The 19627-nt window shown below is 42.8% G+C and overlaps 2 protein-coding genes and 1 long non-coding RNA gene across 5 annotated transcripts in view; 2 read left to right on the top strand and 1 right to left on the bottom strand.

The window, feature by feature from the left end:
- Window positions 1-13738, top strand: part of PIK3AP1 (phosphoinositide-3-kinase adaptor protein 1) — a 106863-nt gene extending 93125 nt beyond the window's left edge. The window contains exons 15-18 of one of the 2 annotated variants that reach the window (XR_010381962.1): window positions 1303-1373; window positions 2678-2796; window positions 8979-9474; window positions 12795-13738. Coding sequence is in view for 1 of the 2 variants with exons in the window: in XM_031461498.2 (XP_031317358.2) it covers window positions 1303-1373; window positions 2678-2796; window positions 8979-9036 (248 nt within the window). In the remaining variant the exon portion in view is untranslated. Of the gene's footprint in view, window positions 1-1302; window positions 1374-2677; window positions 2797-8978 lie in introns of both variants that reach the window. The other variant, XM_031461498.2, reaches the window with a different exon arrangement.
- On the bottom strand, window positions 20-16397 carry LOC135321830 (uncharacterized). Of its 2 annotated transcripts, none has more exons than XR_010381963.1 (3): window positions 15973-16397; window positions 6050-6159; window positions 20-594 (listed from the first exon to the last, which is right to left on the bottom strand). It is a non-coding gene; the product is annotated as an uncharacterized LOC135321830 (long non-coding RNA). The 2 variants fall into 2 exon arrangements; XR_010381964.1 differs by lacking the exon at window positions 15973-16397 and adding an exon at window positions 7035-7452.
- TM9SF3 (transmembrane 9 superfamily member 3) overlaps window positions 15416-19627 on the top strand; it is a 55768-nt gene continuing 51556 nt past the window's right edge. The window contains exon 1 of the mRNA XM_064488304.1: window positions 15416-15658. Within this exon, the coding sequence (XP_064344374.1) occupies window positions 15563-15658 (96 nt within the window). The 5' untranslated portion in view covers window positions 15416-15562. The remainder of the gene's footprint in view (window positions 15659-19627) is intronic.

Below are 19627 nucleotides of genomic sequence, written 5' to 3'. Positions count from 1 at the left end.
ATTGTGTGATAATTATCACTCTATCACTTTTATAAATGATAAAGCTTAATCATAATAGTAGTTAACACTTGTTTAGCATTTGGACTATGTGTTAAGCCCCCTCCACAGATTCTCTGATTTGATTCTCACAGCCATTCTATGGTATAGCTGCTATCACCTCTATTTATCAAGGAGAAAACTGGAGGCTTAGTGCCTCCCTCTATGTTAAATAGCTAATAAATGGTGGCGCTGGGATTGAACTCAGGCAGACTGGATCCAGGACCGAGACTCTCACCTACTATTCTTTTTGCTTCAACTGTGATAAGGGGAAGGAAAAGGGACAATGTCAGAAACATTAGAAAACAGTGGGCTCAGATTTGAGAATTCCAACTTTATAGGCAAGTTGAGGATCTAATTAGGAAATGTCTTCCTTTTGGCTTGAAAGCTTGAATAGGAGTCTGATTGCAGCAGACAATACACACTGATGGGCAGGCAGGAGCTGGGGCTTTGTTTCCGGATCCAGGGCGGTGGTAGCTGACTTCAGACACTCCGGCTTCACAAGCCAAATAGATCAAGTTTCCCTTCTTTCATACATTTTTAGTGTTATCAAAACAGCTAGGAGAGAAATAAAAGAGCAAGAGATAAGCTGAATTTCAGGACTCACGTCTCCTTAAATGTCAGGCAGAGGATCCCCAAATGGATGTAGGAACGGGAAGGTAGTCTAATCCAGGGGTTCTTAATCTTTTCTGTATCACAAACTGCTTTGCAAACCTGATGTATACTCTGGACGTGCTTCCTAGAAAAATGCATGTTCATGTGTACACACACACACACACACACACACACACAGTTTTGCCCATCCATGGGTTTTGGTCAAGAACCTCTGAACTATTCTCCCTCTTTACTTTATTAATGGAGTACTTGTAACCCAGAAAGTGTAAGATTTTTGCCCAAATTCCCACAGCCAGTCAGTGACAAAATGGGAGTAGATCCCGGCTTTTCCCTCTGCCGCTATTATCTGTTGAAACAGACCTAAATCATATCACAACCACATGGGAAGTCTAGACTAGGCAGAAAACACCTCCCCTTACATAATGCAGGTGATAATGTGTATTCAACCCCTTCCCGCCTTGAGGCAATTTAGAGAATTCTGACAAGTTCAGAAATGGTGGCAGGTGTCAGAGGAAGCAGGGGGCAGGCGGCTCATCTTTCAGGTGGGTCTTGGCAGAGAGGAGAAGTGGTATAGACACTTAGCTAGAGTTCTGTGTTGTAATGTAGCTGGAGAGAATCCACAGTCCGGCTGATTTTGTTTGCACCCTTTAGGCAGCGCGAGTAACCGATCCAGCACCCGGAGCCTCCTCAGTGTGAGCAGCGGGATGGAGGGGGACAACGAGGTGAGAGCCGGGGCCCCACCCCCATATGTCTTGTCCTAGGGGTCGTTTTCACTGCGGGAACTAGAAATCCAGGTGAAAGAAGTCAGACACTAGAGGTTACATGTTGTAGGATCCCATTTATAGGAAATGTCCAGAATAGGTAGATCCACAGAGACAGGGTGCAGATGGGTGGGTCCCAGGGCTGGGGGGAGGGGAAATGGGGAGAAACTGCTTAATGGGTACCGTGTTTCCTTCTAGGGTCATGAAAATGTCTGGGGACTAGATAGAGATGGTGGTTGCACAGTAATGTGAATGTGCTAGATGTTCACTTTAAAATGGTTAATTTCATTTTATGTGAATTTCACCTCAATAAAGAGAAGGGAAGGAAGGACTGACAGAAGGGGGGAGGGAGGGAGAGAGGAAAGGTTAAGCCAAAAGGGGACTCTGTGAGGAGGAACTGGATGAATATCAGGGAATTGGGGTCAGTGATCACCTTTCTGGGCCTGGGTCAGAGCGGTGAGGCATGCCGGAGCCAAAGCCGCTGTTCCGTGTATTTCCTGGGGCCACACACTCTTCCTTTTGCACATCTGCTTTTTTCTCTCCCTGTGCACTGGCCTTTTCTGCTTTTCCACATGTATAGGGGCAAACAGTCCCCTGAGAGCCACAAGGCCTTGGAGCAGAGAGTACGTTGCTGCCTTAGGCTGAGGCCCAGTTTGAGTCAGGGTGTCTATCCTGATCCAGTGACCAGTGGCTGGAACCAGTGGAAAGGGTCATATGGGTCACTGCCAACCAAGGAGACTCCGTGACATAGGGCCCTAGGCATGGGCTGCCCCTCCAGTGTACAGCTTGGACTACTCTGTAACTGAGGGTCACTCATGATTCTGTTGTCCTCAAACAGGGACTTTCGTTTAAAAATAAAATTTCTTCCGCTGTATCTGGTTGTACAGAGCAGTGCTTTTCAAATTTGAATATGCACAAGAATTACCTGGGATCTTGTTGAAATGCAGGTTCTGATGGAGCGGATCTGGGGAGGAGCGTTTCTCTCATGCTCCCTGGTCATGCTGATGTTGACGGCCCAGAGACCTCGCTTTGAGTAGCCAGGAAGGAGCGTTCAGATCATTAATGATAATTTGGGCCAGATTGTCTCCTCAGTGACTCGGAATCAAAGTCAGTGGAAACTGCCCTGGTATTGCTGGGTTGACTATCACTTAGTAAATAACCTTCAGCCAAAGCTGAAGGAGGTCTGAGCTTGTGGGATAGCAGTGTCCAGCTCTGCTGGTAGCTTAACGTAATTTTCACCTCTCTTTCTCCTCTTTTTGCTGTAGGATAATGAAGTCCCTGAGGTTACCAGAAGCCGTAGTCCAGGCCCCCCACAAGTGGACAACGCACCCACCGTGCCCCTTGAGAGGCCTCCCAGGGTGCCACCACGAGCTGCCTCACAGAGGTAACGTTGAAGCTGATGGATTCTTAACTCACTCTCTGAGTTCCAGAGGGAGAGTAGGATCTGCTGACATCTAAGATGACCTAAGAATGAGTGCAGGGCTAAACTACCTGAAATGCATACTTTGGACACGTTTCAGAATGGATTCTCCATCACTTTAAGTCAGACTTCACTCAGTTGCACAGATTCTAAATAACAAACACAGTATTTCCTCAGCAAAACACATTAGTAAACATCAACTTCTTGCATAATTTTCATCTGTTTGGTTAGAATTCAGCTCTTAAGTAACTAATTCCTTGACTGTATTATGGGGACAGTGCCTTTTGGGGACCAGGAGATAAGAAGGCACTGGGAATGAAAACACAGGTGGGAAGCTACCCAGGGACACACTACCTGGGGATAAGTCTCTGGTAGCCACTTGTGAACTTGGATGAATTATTTACCTTCCATGTGCCTCAATTTTCTTGTCTGTAAAATGGAGAGATAACAGAACTTCCTCACGGAGTTTTAAGGATTGAGTTTTCAGCCCAGAGTAAGAACTCAACAGTCTGAGTGATAGTTTATTCAGAAGGATGAGCCTATGGAGGTTTGGAGATGGGTGTTACACCGAACAGTGTGACTGATTCATGGGGCTCTGATGTCTGTCTTTGTTTACAATAGTGCTTGGGCCTCTGGCAGGAATCTTATCAAGATCTTGTTGGGTCACAGAAAAGGTGGTCAAAGCTAGCTTATGTGTCTGCTAATGTAGAAAGGAGCCTTTGGGAATAAAAGCCTAGGCTTGCTTTAGGAGTTTAAATCTTTGATACCTAAAATGCGATGTTGGCGGGGGGTGATTTTAAAAGCAGGAAGATTTTTTTTCCAACCAGGATTTTATTTTGCATTTTGAAACTTTTAACTCAGATGAACCTCATCAGTGGAATTTGTTGAGAAAGTGCAAGGAGGCTTTTCTTCTGCTTTTCTGGAAAAAGCAGCTGACTCTGCGCTGAGGATCTTTCTATTTCTCCCCTTGCTATTTGCCACTTTTCCATGTGCTCCCAGAAACAGTCACATAGTGACACTTGCTACACAAACCTCCCACAGCCCCAAGCTGCATCACATTCACCGGGCATGTTTCCCTGGTGTAGACTAGAGGTCACATAGTAGAACATTAGCCCTAGAAGGAACCTTAGTGATAATCTAGTCCAATCTCCTGCATTTCTGCAATGTTCTGTTGCTTGAAAATTATTATATAGATAGTGACTGGGGAGGGGTGTTTATGGAGAGCAATTATGGTAATAAATGCTAATATTTATTGACCACTTACTATGTGTCAGGTATTCGGTTAAACACACTAAATGCATTATCTCATTTAATTCTCTTTGAAACTCTAAAAGGTAGATATTTAGTGTTATCCCATTTTGCAGATGTCAAAACTGGGGCTTGAGACTTGATTAAGACTTACTCTGTGTGGCAGACCTAGGTGAGCCTGACTCCAGGGTCCAGTCTTTTAGGTATTTTATTACACCTCTCCAAGGAGGTGGAGGTGTCATGGAGGCGGGGGGGGGGGGGGATCCAAGATCTCAGATCTTTTATTTCCGAAGGTAAAGACTTTGGAGGCAGATATCCAATCATAGCAGGATTAAAAAGAGTCAAGTTTGAATCTATAGCTACAAAGACTCTGTGGGATTTTGTCAGCAGAAGAGAGAACAACCAGGGAAATGGGTTCCAGAAATTAAAGTCTGGAAGCTGGGATGCAGTTAATATGTAAAGGGAGATGGCAGATGAAATTGTTTGAGGGAGTCTGGAAGCATATTTTGATGAAGATGGGAAGAGAGAGGGAGGAAAATGCATTTTACTAAAGAAATGGTATTTGCAAAGAAATCTATAATTGATAGGAATCTGGGGTTTAGGTGCATTTTGGGTGTGAAGATTGGCAAACATGCAAGTGATTTGTAAGTATGTACGTAATTTTCATAATAAAATGAGGAGATGTTTGAGTGAAGAATAAAATGGCCTCTTTTCCTGAACGCCTGACCCACTGACAGACAGGAGGGGAGGCTGACCTGGGTGGTCTCCACTCCACTTCCAGATCTGGGAATTGGCAACTCTTCCCCACTCATGTTCTCCCGAACCCTCCTCTCTCTCAAACAGCACTGGTGGGTGCAGTCTTCATCCTGCTCATCCCTCTCTCTGTGCTGGCCCCTTGCTCTCCTCACTCTGTGAACTCGAATTGCCAGTAGACTCCAAATCTCCATCTCCATCTCTATCTTGGCCTTCTATTTCCTACTGTTCACTGGGGACTTGACCAGATGTCCCACAGAGATCTCAAACATAGCCTAGGTAGAATGAAACTCATCATCCCCTTTGCCATCCTCTGCCCTACACTGCTTTCTCCTCATGATTTCCCAGCCTGAGACACGACACTTCCCCAAGCCCCTCACCCGGAGTCGTCCTCCACTCCTGGCTCCCTCACAGCTCCTCAAGCTCTGTTCATTCTGCTGCCCTTTCAGGGCTCACATCCACCCCCTCCTCCCCATCTGCCAGTGCCTAAGTTCATCCTTGTAGGCTTACATTTACCTCCCTGCCTCCAGTCAGTCCCTCCTCCACACTGTCCCAGAGTGCACTTTCTAAGAACAGAAATAGCTGATGATGTCACTTCCTGGCATAAAAGCCTTACATTTAATTCTGTATTTTTTCCAGCACGCTGTGGCCCTAAGTCTCATCCTTCTCCTATATGGACCCATGTTCAACCCCTTAAGAATTCCTAGTGAGCTGTACCATTATATACTGTCTTTGCCCAATCTGTTCCTTCTTTTGCCTGGAATGCTATCTTCTTACATGCTTCCAATCTCTGCTTAGAAAATTCCTATGCATCCTTTAGGACTCAGTCCAAACATCACCTCTTCTGTGAAGCCTTCCTTGATGTTCCTATGTAAAGTGAACTTTCCTGTGTTTCCCCGAATACCTCTATTGTAATTCATTCCATATTGTGGCCCTTGTTTACATATGTGTCTCCTCAAGTAGATAGAGAACCTTGCAAGAATAGAGAATGTTTTTGATTGAAAAAAAGTTTTTCTACCCTCCCAGCCCAGCATGGAGTTAGCTACTTGACACATACTAGGAACTTAGTAAGTATCATGCAAGTGAATGAATGGGTGGATGGATCTACTGGAACTGCTTGGGTTGGACTACCTATCTCTAAATAGCTAGCCATCAAGTCACCAACCCCAGTGCCGGCTGGGTTACAGATTAGTGGAAAGAAGCTTCACATTCTCACCTGTTGTAAGTTCCCAATATTCTTCAAAGTTACAGAAGGCAGATGGTGACACAAACAGGAGCAGATGCATTATATCTTAGCAAGGTGTTCCCCGTGCAGGTCAGTAGTCCCTATAGAGTAGGCAGCTGATTACGACATTCTTCATAGGTAAAGTCTTAACAATTGGGGTGGGGGGGAAGCCAAAATCTTGCTAAGCCGTAGCCCCTTTTTTTTTTTTTTAAATATATTTTGCTATTTACTAGTGATTTGCCAGTCACTGATAATCTACGCACTCCCCTTTAAGGCATAGCCTAGTACCATGGAATCAGAACACACTTCTAAAGGCCTCCTGGAGTACCAGGAGTTAGTCGTTTAGATGCTGGCTTGTAAAGAGATCTGTGGAGTCCCGAGGAGGGGCCGGAGGGGTTAGAGAGTAAGGGACTTGGGCCTGCAGCTATTTACAAACTAGTGGGAAAACGTAAACATATTTTTAACAACATTGTGACCGTACAAAAGCATACCATCAAAATAACAGGATTGCTTTAAAAGAATGTTAACCAATGTTAGGATTGCTGGATTCTTGAACCAGGCTTACCATCAGCAAGACCTCACCTTCAACAGGAAGGAGAAAGCAGCCAGTGCCCAGGTGTCTCTGGACTGGACAGTCCTGTCTCCAACTCCAGCTTCCCAGTGTCACGGAGAGGCTGTCTCCTCACAGACCACCCCTTAATTCTGATTTATTACCCTTTACTTCCATGGTTCAGATATGTCTAAAATCACAAGTCCATTTCCCTGAGATGAGGCTTCCAATCCTTGGTAGGATTGTTCATCAGAATAAAATATGAAGATGGTTTGCTAGTAGACCCACCCCAGCTTCAGAGAGGGGCAGCAGAAGAGGAGGAAATCACAACTATCTTTGTGATGGAAGATAAGATGTAAGTTTCACGTGCATGGGGAAAGATCTAAGAAGAGATTTTTATCATAATAGTAAAATTATTAGCTTTACCTCTTGAATGCATATTCTAAGCCAGAAACTCTGCTACCCACTTTCAAACTGTCATCGCCAAGCCTCAAGCAATACTCCAATGTAGGTATCTTCACCTCTGTTTGGCAGATGAGAAACAGGCTTAGAGAAGTTGAACTTGTCCTCCAGACACATGAATAAACGCCTCTGCCATATGTTCTCACAGGTTCTGAACGTCCCCGATCAAAACATTCGGTGCAGTGTTATGATTTTCCCTATTGTCTGTCTCACCCATGATATTCTTGCACCTTGAGGGTGGAATCCATGTCCATTTTACTTGCTCTTCTATCCCACACCCAGGAGTAGATGCAGAGTAGATAAACGTTTGTTGAGAGGAAGGAAGGGAAGAAGGAAGGAAAGGAGGAAGCTCAGGTAGTAAGTGGTATCCCCTCACTGTCCTTCAGCTTTCTCCTATAAGCCCACTGTTCGTAGGGCAGGTCAGGGAGATGGAAGGAGATTGTCCTTTTGTTTTCTCTGTATAAAGAGACAACCACAGAAAGTCATCTACTCCCAAGGGCCACAGCAGGACCTCCTGAGGATGACTGTTGTTACTCTTTTCTACTTCTGCCTCCCTCTCTGTTCCTGAGATGGCATACCTCTTTTCCCACCTCTTTTATTATTTCCTTGGCCTACGCAAAACTTGCAATCAAGAGACATTTGGTAAATATTTACTCACTGATTCATTCAGTCCTCAAGTACGCAATTCCTAGGCAGCTCAGTTCAATTACAGCACCTGACAGAGCTCTCTTTCTTGACTTATTGACTGGCTTCCAAGAGAATTAAATATTGGTTTTATAGCACACACTTGGAAATACCATCAGTAATCGTTGAACCTCTCTGTAAATACACTCACCTGAGTCTATCTGGAGTGTCATTTATGACTGTTGAAAAACCCAAACATCTAATGTGGAAGGGCACTTCTAGGAAAGCTAACGTGGAGTTGGGGTAACACACTTAGTGATCTTAGGTGGAAGTAGTTATGAGAAGCCAGCTTCAGAAACTAAGTCCTCTCTTAAGGGATCTCCCTACTACAGTGTATCTCCCGCCTGTCTGCATATTTGAATCACTAGAGCTTTAAAATAGAGGTTTTATTGTTATTTAAGTATGGCAAGGTCAACAAATCAGGAGACGACTGCCATTGAATAGATAACTTGTTATACTCATGGATCCCAAGAGGAGGGGTACATTATGCTGGGATGCGGCACACGGGGAAGCACTGGGTTTAGTCAGGAGAGTGGGGGTGGGGCGGGGAGAAACATGGGCAAGAGCATTTATTGTGGTTCCTGCAGGAAGGAACAAGTGAGGTAGACTAGGCAGATTTAGGATTGGCTAGCTTGCATAATTTCAACAGGCTTTGGGGCAAAGGGCTGTCTCTAGTTGTCTGGCACCAGGCCCTGGGGTGATCAGTGCAACGGGATAGTAGCCCCGAATGTGAGAGCCCCAGTGAAGGAGGTGGCTGGGGTACGGACTCTAGATTGGTTAGTTTGCATATGAAAGCGTGCTCACCGGCAGGTGGTTTGCTATCTCTAGGAGTTAGTTTATCCGGGGAGGGGCAGTCCCTCCAAGGATCAGTGAGGCCCCAGATATCAAAGCCTCAGAAAACAAAGGCATGGTTAATACAACTGTTTTAAATAGGGACACGAAAGTTGTCATGCTTGAGCCCTATCCTCTAGAGATTATGAGGGGAAAGGTCTGGGATCGAGCCTGGGAGTTGGTATTTTTTCAAAGCTCCACTGGCACTTCCGATGTGCAGCTAGGATTGCAAGTCACAGCTTAGCATGTGTGCCACTCAGAGGTCCGTATGTGTGTAGTTTCATTAATTGAAGAGCATGTGATTCGCATAGTATACCAAGTTTGCAGCAAGTGATGTCTAAGAACTAGTTCATCAAATTCGTTTTAAAATAGTTGCTTTATCTTTCATTTCAGGCCCCCGACGAGGGAGACTTTCCACCCTCCTCCACCAGTTCCACCCAGAGGTCGTTGATTCCACCTCCTAAAACCTGCCTACTTTGGGACTTTGGGACTTGCAGTTTTCTGCCTGTCAACGAAGTCTTCATGTTGAGTTTCACGGTGTGACTGCAGACCTTAAGACCCACTCTCATTGCTGGTATTGTTGTAGCCCTGCTGGTTTGGGCGTTCCTTGAAGAAGATATTATTAAGGCACAAAGAAGTGAAAAATGAAGAACTTCATTCACTATCACCAGGTTTATTGATCCATATCCTTGTTTGCCAAGAGGATGAAGACTTAATTAGAATACTTACCTCTAATTTGGCATGTCAGAAGCCAAAAGAGATTGCTTAGAAATGTATTTTACAAGTGATTTTACTGAAATGCACTTACACTAGGCCTTGGTTATTTGCTAGTCCAACCTAATTTCTAGAAGTGGTTATGATTTAAGACTTACAGTATTCAAGTAAGAAGGTATGTCCTAATTTTTAAATAATTCTTCAACTTTTCTGTAGATTCAGGAGGGTGTTTAAATGCCAGGGCTGGTCACATACAACAGACTCAAAAAGACTTTAAAGAGGGACTAGTTTTAACTCCTCTTATACAGAAGGCAACTCTGAGCTTTCAGAGAAGAACCAAGAGTATTCACCTGGTTAGAAGAAGAGGTGGGTCTAGAATCAGAACCCGCTGATTCTAGGTCACCACTTCCCATCTCCAAATAGCCAAGCTCTCCCTTAGATATGCCCATGTAGAAATTCGGTCAGTGACTGACTATTGGCCTTCCAGAAGTTTCCTTCTTCCACATCTCCCAGGTATGGGACTATTAAGTATTTGGGGCATTTATAATTCAGTATGCTTTCAAAACAGTGATGCTGTCAAGGAACATTTAAAAAGTGGTTGGGAACCAGAAGCTTGGGATGCCGGGGACCTCACTTGATAGATCTTAGTTCTGGCCACAGGAGAGAGGAGGCTCCTTGACTTTTACTCTGCTGAGGGGTCCCTACAATAGAAATCGTTATCTATTTCCTTATATACCTGTTATTACCACTAGGCTTAGGAAATCTGTGCAGAGATTGTAGAGCCTTAAAGGTATCATTAATTTTGAGTCCCTAGCACATAAATCTACCTTTAAAGCACTGGTTCTTAACCTGATGCTTAAACATACAGTCAAATTAGTATCAGATCTATTTCTTTAAAAATGATCAGAAACCTGGTGGTATTCTATGAAATTATTCTCCATCCCACACAAATATATAAAAGCCACACTATCAAAGATCTATTTGAGTAGCTTTATTAAGTCATTTTCTAATGATTAAAAATTATTTTTCCATTTCATTCCTCAGTCTGGCAAACAAGGACTTATTGAAATTAATAGCTTCTGGGGTCTTGGGTTTTTCTGTCTGCAAGTTTTTTTTTTTTTCTTTTCTGACTTTAAATACACTATTGGCCCTGGCCATTAAGAGAATATTTGTGCAAATTACCTACCATAATGCCTGGCGCCCGGCAGCCATTTTACGGTGGCCCCTTTACTCCCCTTGTCACTTATTTGGGAGAAATCAGGTAATGTGAGATGAAAGGAGAACAAGAAATATAATGTTGGTACAGTTATCCTCACTGTTATTTATAGATAGTCTCTATCTTAGGCACATTTGATTTTGATAAAAGCTATACTTTTTTATATTCAGTACCCCTAAGCCCCCTTTTGGATGTCAAAATTAGATTTTTTTACATTCTCTGATTAATAAGTATTTAAATCAATAACATGGCAAAACCTACTATCAGCCAATGCTGTTACCATCTTTGTATGCATATCACTCTTTGTGCAATATTGAAATATTTTATTGCATTTTATTCTTATATGAAAAATAAGTGGAAAACATAAGACTGAGTGCTGATGAGAAACCTGGGTTTCATAAATGTGACACACTTGAGACACAGATAGAAATGATCAGGAGTTCCAAGTCAAAAATGGCAAGTCTAAAACTTTGTTGAATGTTCACTGAAGATCCAAAGTGATTGGTTGTGTGTAAAAGTAAAAGAAGAAAACGAAAAAATTTGGATGAAACACTGGGACCATGTTATCAAAGAAATGATGGGGTGACATTTTTCATGGGTTTCAATACAATGAGGATCAGAAACTAAATTGTAACTATGTGTCCAAAGACACCTAGTCTCTGTAAAAAGTTCTCTGTATGATACCTTGGGAGACAGCTCTGCTGACACCATCCTTCCCCAAGATTTTACAAACTGGCTCAATAGACAGTGAAGCTACTGGTCATATTCATTGCTATTGCCTTTGCCTCTAACTGTACAAGGTACATTGTCCACCAGTTCCTAGGCCAGCACTGTTCCTTCATCTTATATTAAAACCTGTGAGCAGATAACCAACAATATAAGCAACAAAGTAGGAACACTGATAGACTATAAACAGGAGGTGTGTGTTACAATTAAATAATTTAACCTGACGTATTTAATGATGTGAATAATCCCTAATGCTTTGCCATAATTAGGCAAATAGTATGTAAATGATTTCAATGAATATTTTTATAAGTCAAGCTAAGTTACCTACCCTCTCCCTCTCCTTTTGTCTTGCTTTGTCATTAAAAAAGAGAGATCCTAGTCCATCCTATATCACCTCAGTAGTTGGGATTTTTAGATCCCTCTCCCATATGCCCCAGGAAGTATTCATTTTCTCTGCTGGTCTTTCAAAGAATAGTGTGTGGATTTTGCAGCTGGTTGGCTAAGGAAGCATTAGTAACAGATTTATTTCTAAGAAAGACAAGTAGCTAATTTGGATAACTCTAGAAGATTCGTCCTAAAAATCAATCCTCAATTTTGAGGAATCTGCCCATTTAAATGTTTTCTTTGGTTTGATAAATAAATTGTGTTTGATTCATTTCCAAGTGAGTTATTAAGAATATAATGTGGCCTTCCTCATTCATTCCTGATGGCCAGACACTGTGTTCTCCAGAATGGTGAGAGGATGAGTAGGAGGGTAAAAGATGTGTTCTGAATGTCGAGGCACAACTCAGAATTAGTTTTCTCATAGACACTGTAATAAATAGTAGGTTCCTAGGCTGGCTCACCAAAACCTATTTAACCCACAATATAGGAGAAAATGTCTTAGCTAGCTATGCAGTAAGAGTTAGCATGATGCAGGGAGAGAACACTGGCTTGGAAGTCAGGAGACTTGGATTTTATTTTGATCTGCTACTGGCTTGCTGAGTTCACTTCACTTGACTACCCATCATCTATGAAGTGAAGCATTTTGTGTTTAGTACTGTTCCAGGTCCCTTCAACTCTAAGTTTAGGACTAAGGCAAGAGGTGGAGAATCCCTTATTCTGAAGGAGGGAGGCAGCCCTACTGGAGTCACTATCTAATTGGCAAAGCATCCTATTATGTGGCACCTGCTGTTCCCTGCATCATTGTTATAAGAGATACTTTAAAATTTGTGTGGGAAACAGTAAAATGGGAACTGTACAAAAAAATTAATAGCCTTAGTTGCTGTTTGGTCTCAGAACCAACTGTTTTAAGTGATTGCTTCCTAAAGAAAAAAATTCAGAACAATTATAAAATTCTTCGATATCTAGAACATTTCAGCCAGAACAGAAAAGGTAGAGGTGGAAGGTGGTAAGTAGCAATAGAAGGACCCCAGAAGTAGATAACAAGCAAGATAAACAAGCAAGATATTGTCATGCCTGTTTTCATGCCTGTTTATGTGTGCAATGTTTCCTGGTTTTAAGTCTACACTCCCCAAATGAATACTTTTTACTTTTTCTTCTGTCCTCCCCAGCCCGAAGCAATTGCCAACCCAGTGCTTCTGACAACACCTAGCAAATGCTTACTGCCTCAAATCTGGTGATGGATGTTTAAGCAAGAAACTACTTATCCAACTTAATTCAGCACTTACAGTGCTTGTTCTTCAATTGCCCATCATCACTTGATTCAAAAGCTGTGATTATTCATTCACGGAGCATTTACTAAGCTTCCATTATGAGCAAGTCACCGTGCTAGGTGCTCTGGGGGATATACAAAGATGTATAAGACACCTCCTCCGATTTTTATTGCAATTGCTGGTGTATGATTCATTCAGCAATTAATCATGTACTGCTTTGTGGTGTCTCAGACTATCTAGAAAGTGTTCTTTAAATCTTTCTATGCTATTTGACTTTTCACTTATTAATGTCTTCATTCAGCAAATAGTTATTGAATGTCTATGATGTGACAAGCAGTATCCCAGCAGCTGGGACAGATATAAACAAATGGTAGTGCCTGCCATCAAAAAAAAAAAAGTCAGAATGTAGTAAAGAAGAGGAAATGAGACTATGGTAATTGTGACATAAATGCAGCTGGAATCCTACAAGAAGGGATGCTCAACTTCCTGAGGGCATTATGCAGGGTATCACTGAAGGGGTGATAATTCATTTAGGCCTGGAAAAAGAGTAAGTAAAGGCTGCCCATTCATTTCCATTCAAGAGCAAAGGCACAGAAGTATAAAAAGAACATGGTGTATTTGGGAAATATAGGGATATAGCCTGAGTATCAATGGGAAGTGAAGTTGAGCTAAATCAGAATCTGTGCAGCTGCAGGCTAACAAGACTATCTTTTTAAAAAAAATTTTACGTATAGTCAGTTACAATGTGTCAATTTCTGGTGTGCAGCATAATGTCCTAGTCATGCATATATATACATATATTTGTTTTCATTTTCTTTTTCATTAAAGGTTATTACAAGATATTGAATATAGTTCCCTGTGCTATACAGAAGAAATTTGCTTTTTAAATCTATTTTATATATACTTGTTAACATTTACAAATCTCAAACTTCCAAATTTATCCTTTCCCACCCCTTTTCCTCCAGTAACGGTAAGATTGTTCACTATATCTGCGAGTTTGTTTCTAACAGGACTATCCTTTGACAAGAAACTATTTTTTTTCTGATTACATATGTAGCACATACTCATTGTAAAAAAAGTCCAAATATTTGCAGGCATTACACTGTTAATGGTTTGATTAAATCTTTCAGATTGTTTTCTATGGGCAGACTAATATCATTCAAAATGGAATTATACTCTATATTTTCAAGTTTTTTCATTTAAATTATCTCTCAGTTATCATTCTATGCCAGTACATACAAGTCTCTTCCATTTCTTAAAATGAGTGCATGGATGGTAGTCCATTAATAGTAAAAAATTCTGGAGCCAGTTGCTTGGATCAGGTCCTTGAGCAACGACTTAAACCCTCTGTGCTTCAGTTATCATATCTGTAAAATAAACATACTAACAGTGCCTGCTGCATAAGGATTAAGTGAGTTAATTCATTTAAAGTGCTCAGAATAGTGCCTGGCAGATGAAAATCTTAGCTGTGATTCCTTGATTTATTTAAACAATATTCAAGAAGTGTAGTAAGCAGGAGAGTGATATACTCAGGTTTCTTTTCAGAAAGATCACTCTGGACCTGTTGGGGAGAATAAACAGGGAGGGAAGAATGGTGGTAGGGAGCCTGTTAGGAGGCTGTTGCAATACGTAGTGAGTGCGGTGTGGAAGACCTGCTGTTACTGGCAGAAGAGAGGAAAAAATTAATTATTGAGACCTTTCTAAGATAACAAATGCTAGAACTTGTTGACTGCTGATGGCTGAGAGACAATCGGACTGCAAGTTCCAGATTTTTGGCTTAGAGGACTGTGTAAATGGTGGTGCCGTATTCATGTATTTATTTGACAAGTATCTTTTGAGTTCCAACTACGGGCCTGACACTGTCCTAAGCACAGGAAATATGTCAGTGAACAGCATCTCTGCTAGGAGAGAAGCTTAGAGCCTAGAGGTGTTTATATCTGTGGACGAGAGACCAACAAAAAAATAAATAAATAAGGGTTTAAACAAGATTGAATACTAGGGGTTCAACAAATATTCAGTGACTATAAGACACTCATCCAACCCGGTACCAGTTTAACAACCTCCCATAATGATGATTATAGGAGCGGGTGATTCATTCACGGCGGGAGTCGAGCGCCTGGTAAGGACTATTTGACCTGACCCCCCCCCCCCGGCAAATCAAGCTCGAGGCGGCAGGTCAGACTATTACCCCATTTCACAGCCGAGGAAAACTGAGGCCGGAAGAGTTAAGCGTTTTGACCCAGTCGCACAAGTCGAAGGGAGCCGGCTTCGGCCCTGAGGTGCGAGCCAGGCGCCCGCGAGGGGCGCGAGGCCCGGGTCCCCGGGCGGCAGACTGGAGGGCCGGGCGCCGCGCGGTCCTCAGCGGCCGCGATATAGCGCCTCCCGGGCGGGGCGGCCGCGGCGGTTGCGGCCCCGCGTCGCGAGGCACTTCCGGCGTGTGCCGGGGTGGCCGGATGACGTGGCTGAGTCAGAGGAAGAGGCAGGGAGGCGCCGGGGGGCGGGGGAGGCTCCGGAGCGGGCGGTGACGGCGGCGGCGCGGAGGAGCCAGCGGCTGGGCCCGGGCCCCGTGCGTCTGTCCGCGCCCCGTGGATGCGAATCGGCCGCGGCGGAGGCGGCGGCGGAGGAGGAGTCGGTGGGCCGGCGCCGGGCCGGTGGGAGCGCGGAGGATGAGGCCGCTGCCGGGCGCTCCCGGCGTGGCGGCGGCCGCCGCGCTATTGCTGCTACTGCTGCCCCGGGCCCGGGCGGACGAGCACGAGCACACGGTGAGAAGCGCTCCCGGCCCGAGCGGCCGCCTCCGCCTACTCTCCTGTCCCGGCGCCCCCGCATGCCCGGCGCGGCCTGGAGGGCCCGGCGGCCCGGCCCAGCCCCGCGGCCGCCCGAGGGCGCCTTCCGGTTGGGCCTGGCGGGGCAGGATCCCCGGGAGCGGGGAGGAGTCATTTCCGTGCGCTCCCGGGACAGGACTCCGCTCCCGGAGTGCCTGGGCCTGCTTCCCCAACCCGGACCTAAATGGCGCCGCACCCCTGGGTCTGGGGGCCCCGGGAGTACGTAAAGAAGCAATGCGAGGGTCGGGGCTCACTTAGCTGCGGGAGTGGGGGTCGCAGGCAGGCAGGCTTGGCACTGGTGTCCCCCGAGGAAAGGGAGCTGAACCCGGGCTGCTGGGGCTACGACACGGCAGAAGATGGATGCACCACGTATTACCCGTCATACACTAACCAGGAAATAACCACCGCTTTATGGTCCTCACCGGCCTTTATTTCCTTCTTCTCCCTAAACCGGATTAGAATCCTGGCGTGGGGACAGCCTTGATAAACTTGGGGTGAAGAGCTCTTTACACGTGTACAGGCGCTCAACCACACGCACCCGCCTCCGAGGCCTTTCTTGTAACTTTCTCCTCACCCTGTTCTCGCCTCTAGATGAGGCTCCCATCCCACTGGTCTCTAACTAGGCAGCTTCTGACTATAAGGGGGCTCGAGTTTCCCAGTCCTCTTGTCTAGCCGGGAACAGTCCGTTTTGCGTTTGGCCTAAAATCGATTGGCTGGTTATTTAATTAGCATTTTCCACATCAAAGCTTGAATCTTAACCACTCTTCAAGTGACTTTCACTTAGGGCTGTAGCTCAGTGGCATTCTGAATGGTAGATTGGCAGGGCAGTAAAGTCATGTAAATTAGAGGTTGCTTGTGAGCAGTTGTGCCTTTAGATCTTAATTCATTAAAGACATGGTTTTGCATAAGAGGTAGTGTAGTACTAATTCTGAAAGATTTGGGGGAGTCTTCTGTCATTCCTGATAAGCAGGGAAATGAAGCAGCCAGACTTCTCTATCCCTGGGTTAGCTGGACTCTTATTTTAGCTAATAAAAGTTACAGACTTTTGGCTGTTGTACCTTCAATCACGGCCTGAAACTTCTTACGTGTGTATTTTTTAAAGGGACACAGTTCCAAGTTGGTGACATGTCTTTGTGCTGTATTTGTGACTTTTCATCTTAAGATAATTTTGTTCACAGGTTAAACAATTAAAAACACTTTACTGTTTTTTTTTTCCGTAAGAAACTTATCTCAAAGTGTAAGAAGTGTTCATTTTCAATGGGCATCCTTTTCATTAATGGTATGGTTACTAATATTTTTCAATGTTTTGAACATTTAGGGGAAGTTACCATGTAAAACTCAGAACTGTTTCTTAAGTATAGTTCCACCACAGAGTCATAAATAAGCTTGAGAGTAGTATTTTACACTTTTAGCCCATGTTTTATATGAACAGCTTTAAATAGGGAAAGGTATGTATTAATTAAGGTATGTATTAATTAAGTTGGAGGTGAGTAAAAAGGCCTTAGATTAATTCACAGATTTAAAATGTAAACATCAATTTCACTGAAATTTTATTGCCAGGAACATTAAAATTTTTAAAGCCAGAAATTGAATATAAAATATTTGATAAAAGATTTTTGAGAGTCTGTGGTATGTAGAGAAAATTGCTGGACAAAAAAATTTGTTTACCCATTATGAATACCTATTTAAGCAGTTATAGAAAGAATGAAATTAAGATATAACCAAAAAATTAAGTGTCAGTCATATTTTTTTGGCTGTTAGCCAAAATAATTTACTTCTTACAGTTTCCTGAAAATATTTCTTGAAAACTAGGCATTCACCTTAAGCAGATAACAGTACTGAAAAGGGTATCATCAAGCGAATTTGTTCCCACCAAGAAGTAGCTAATGAAGACGATACTGAAGGAAGAGAAAAATTGCCAAGGGAAGGTTGCTGAGTTAAGTGTTTAATAAATACTTGTGGAATTGGATTATTAATTAAAAAACGATTTTCAGAAGTTGTAGTTTGCCCTTTAGATAAACTTTCTGTGGAGCCAGTTTCCAAATAGAAATAATAACTAATAGGGCTTTTGTAGCAGTATGTGGTAGGCACTGTTCTAAGTACTTATATGTGTTGACTCATATTTTAAATATATATTGATAATATTGAGGTGGATGACATTATGTCCTTTTAATAGGTGAGAAAACTGATGCCAGAGAAGGTAAGTTACTTGCCTGAGGCCACATAACCTGTACAGGTAGAGGTGGGATTTGAACTCAGTCTGAATTAATAGTCTTCTGTGCTCTCATAGGATATGCTCTATAGCCCTTTATCCTAAAAATAGGATGGTAAAAACACTTGGTATTAAATTGAGTAGTTCTGTGTTGATAGTGTTTTTAAGTGCTCAAAAGAAATGTTTGGGTAAGTCTAACTCCATAATGGGTTGTTACTGAGAATATGTTTGGGTTAGCATTGAAGAGAGATAGGGCCGACTTTGTGGGCACCTGACCCGTAATATGTGCAGGCACTTACAGTCTGTGCTTGGTTTAATGCTCTGCTGTCACTATCTTGAAATTCTTACTACTTTTTGAGCAAGGAGCTTTTTTGTGCTGGGCCCTACAAATTTTGTAGCTTGTCCTAAGAAGGAGCAACGAACTACTTTATGCAGTTCCACAAAGCCCTTTATTTCTCTTACTTTACCTACTCAGTCAGGATTGAGCTGTCCATTGGATTTGTGGCATTTTTATGTGTTTATCCAAAGCTCTTTTAATATTCTCAGAATAATAATGAGAAGGAAATGTGCTGCTGACTTCTAGACAATATACACATGTAGAATATATAAAACTGTGTTCCTTTAAGTTTTTTTTAGAGTTGAATCATATATGAATTACAGAACACTTTTAAATAAAAATTAAAGAACACTTTCATGAAAGACAGTCTCTTAATAAGTGATTGAAGGGTCATAAAAAGAACTCTTTAGAGTAAATGAAAGATGTGTAGGGTATGGCTTATTCTTACTTGGTTTTCTGAAACTTGGAGCACTTGGAATCATCTAGAGTTAGATTATAATGTCTTCTCAGATTCCAGAGGACTTCATTAAAAAGATTGCAAGTTGAGAATCAGAATTTTAGACCTGGAAAGACTTGAGACCATTGAATTCAACACATTCATTTTCCAATGGCCTTAAGAGACCCAGTGACTCGCCCAGGGCCATAGAAAGAATCTGAGCCACCTGATTTCTAGCCTTGTTTTTTTTCTACCTGTGTATATAATTTCCATAGTAATACTATGTAAAAATGTCAGCACCAAAAAAAAAAAATAATAATCCAGGGCACAGGAAGCCTTGAATTTTTATGAGTTCTGTTTCCTTGAGATCACAAAATCAATTTTTTGGGGGAAGGGTCTGTTACATACCAGGCTCTGTGCTTGGCACAACAAGTGGTATTTAACCAGTGCTTTTTGAGTGACTTGAGTAATTAGGGAGCTACTCGGGATAAGAATATGCAGTGTTAGGAACATGGAACCCTATTGCTTAAAGCAGTGAACAAATGCAGGCCATTGTTTATTTAAGATGCATAGTCCTGGGGATGCCTGTTGTGGTTTAGGGGACCTACCTAGGCTAAAGTCTCATTGGGTACACAAAGTAGGTCATGTTGGCCAGTCAGCCAATCCAGTCGGCCTGGGATAGCCTGCTGTCAGCCTCTGCCATAAACACTATTACACTATTCAGTAGTTTCAGAAATGTTTTGTTTCCTTTACTTAGGCAAATGGAAGCCTTCAATGTTTATCTCTGTTGGAAGTATAGGAGCTCTTAAAACATATTTGAAGATTTATAAAGAGAACAAACTGTTTATTACAAGTGAATTTGTGAGTGCTTTAATATAGATTTAGTTTTAGGAATTGCCATATTTCATTGGCCTATTTTCAGCT

The sequence above is a fragment of the Camelus dromedarius genome, chromosome 8 (genome assembly GCF_036321535.1).
Source record: "Camelus dromedarius isolate mCamDro1 chromosome 8, mCamDro1.pat, whole genome shotgun sequence".
Lineage (NCBI taxonomy): Eukaryota > Metazoa > Chordata > Mammalia > Artiodactyla > Camelidae > Camelus > Camelus dromedarius.
The sequence above is the reverse complement of the archived record's forward strand: the minus strand, read 5'-3'. Positions and strand labels throughout refer to the sequence as shown.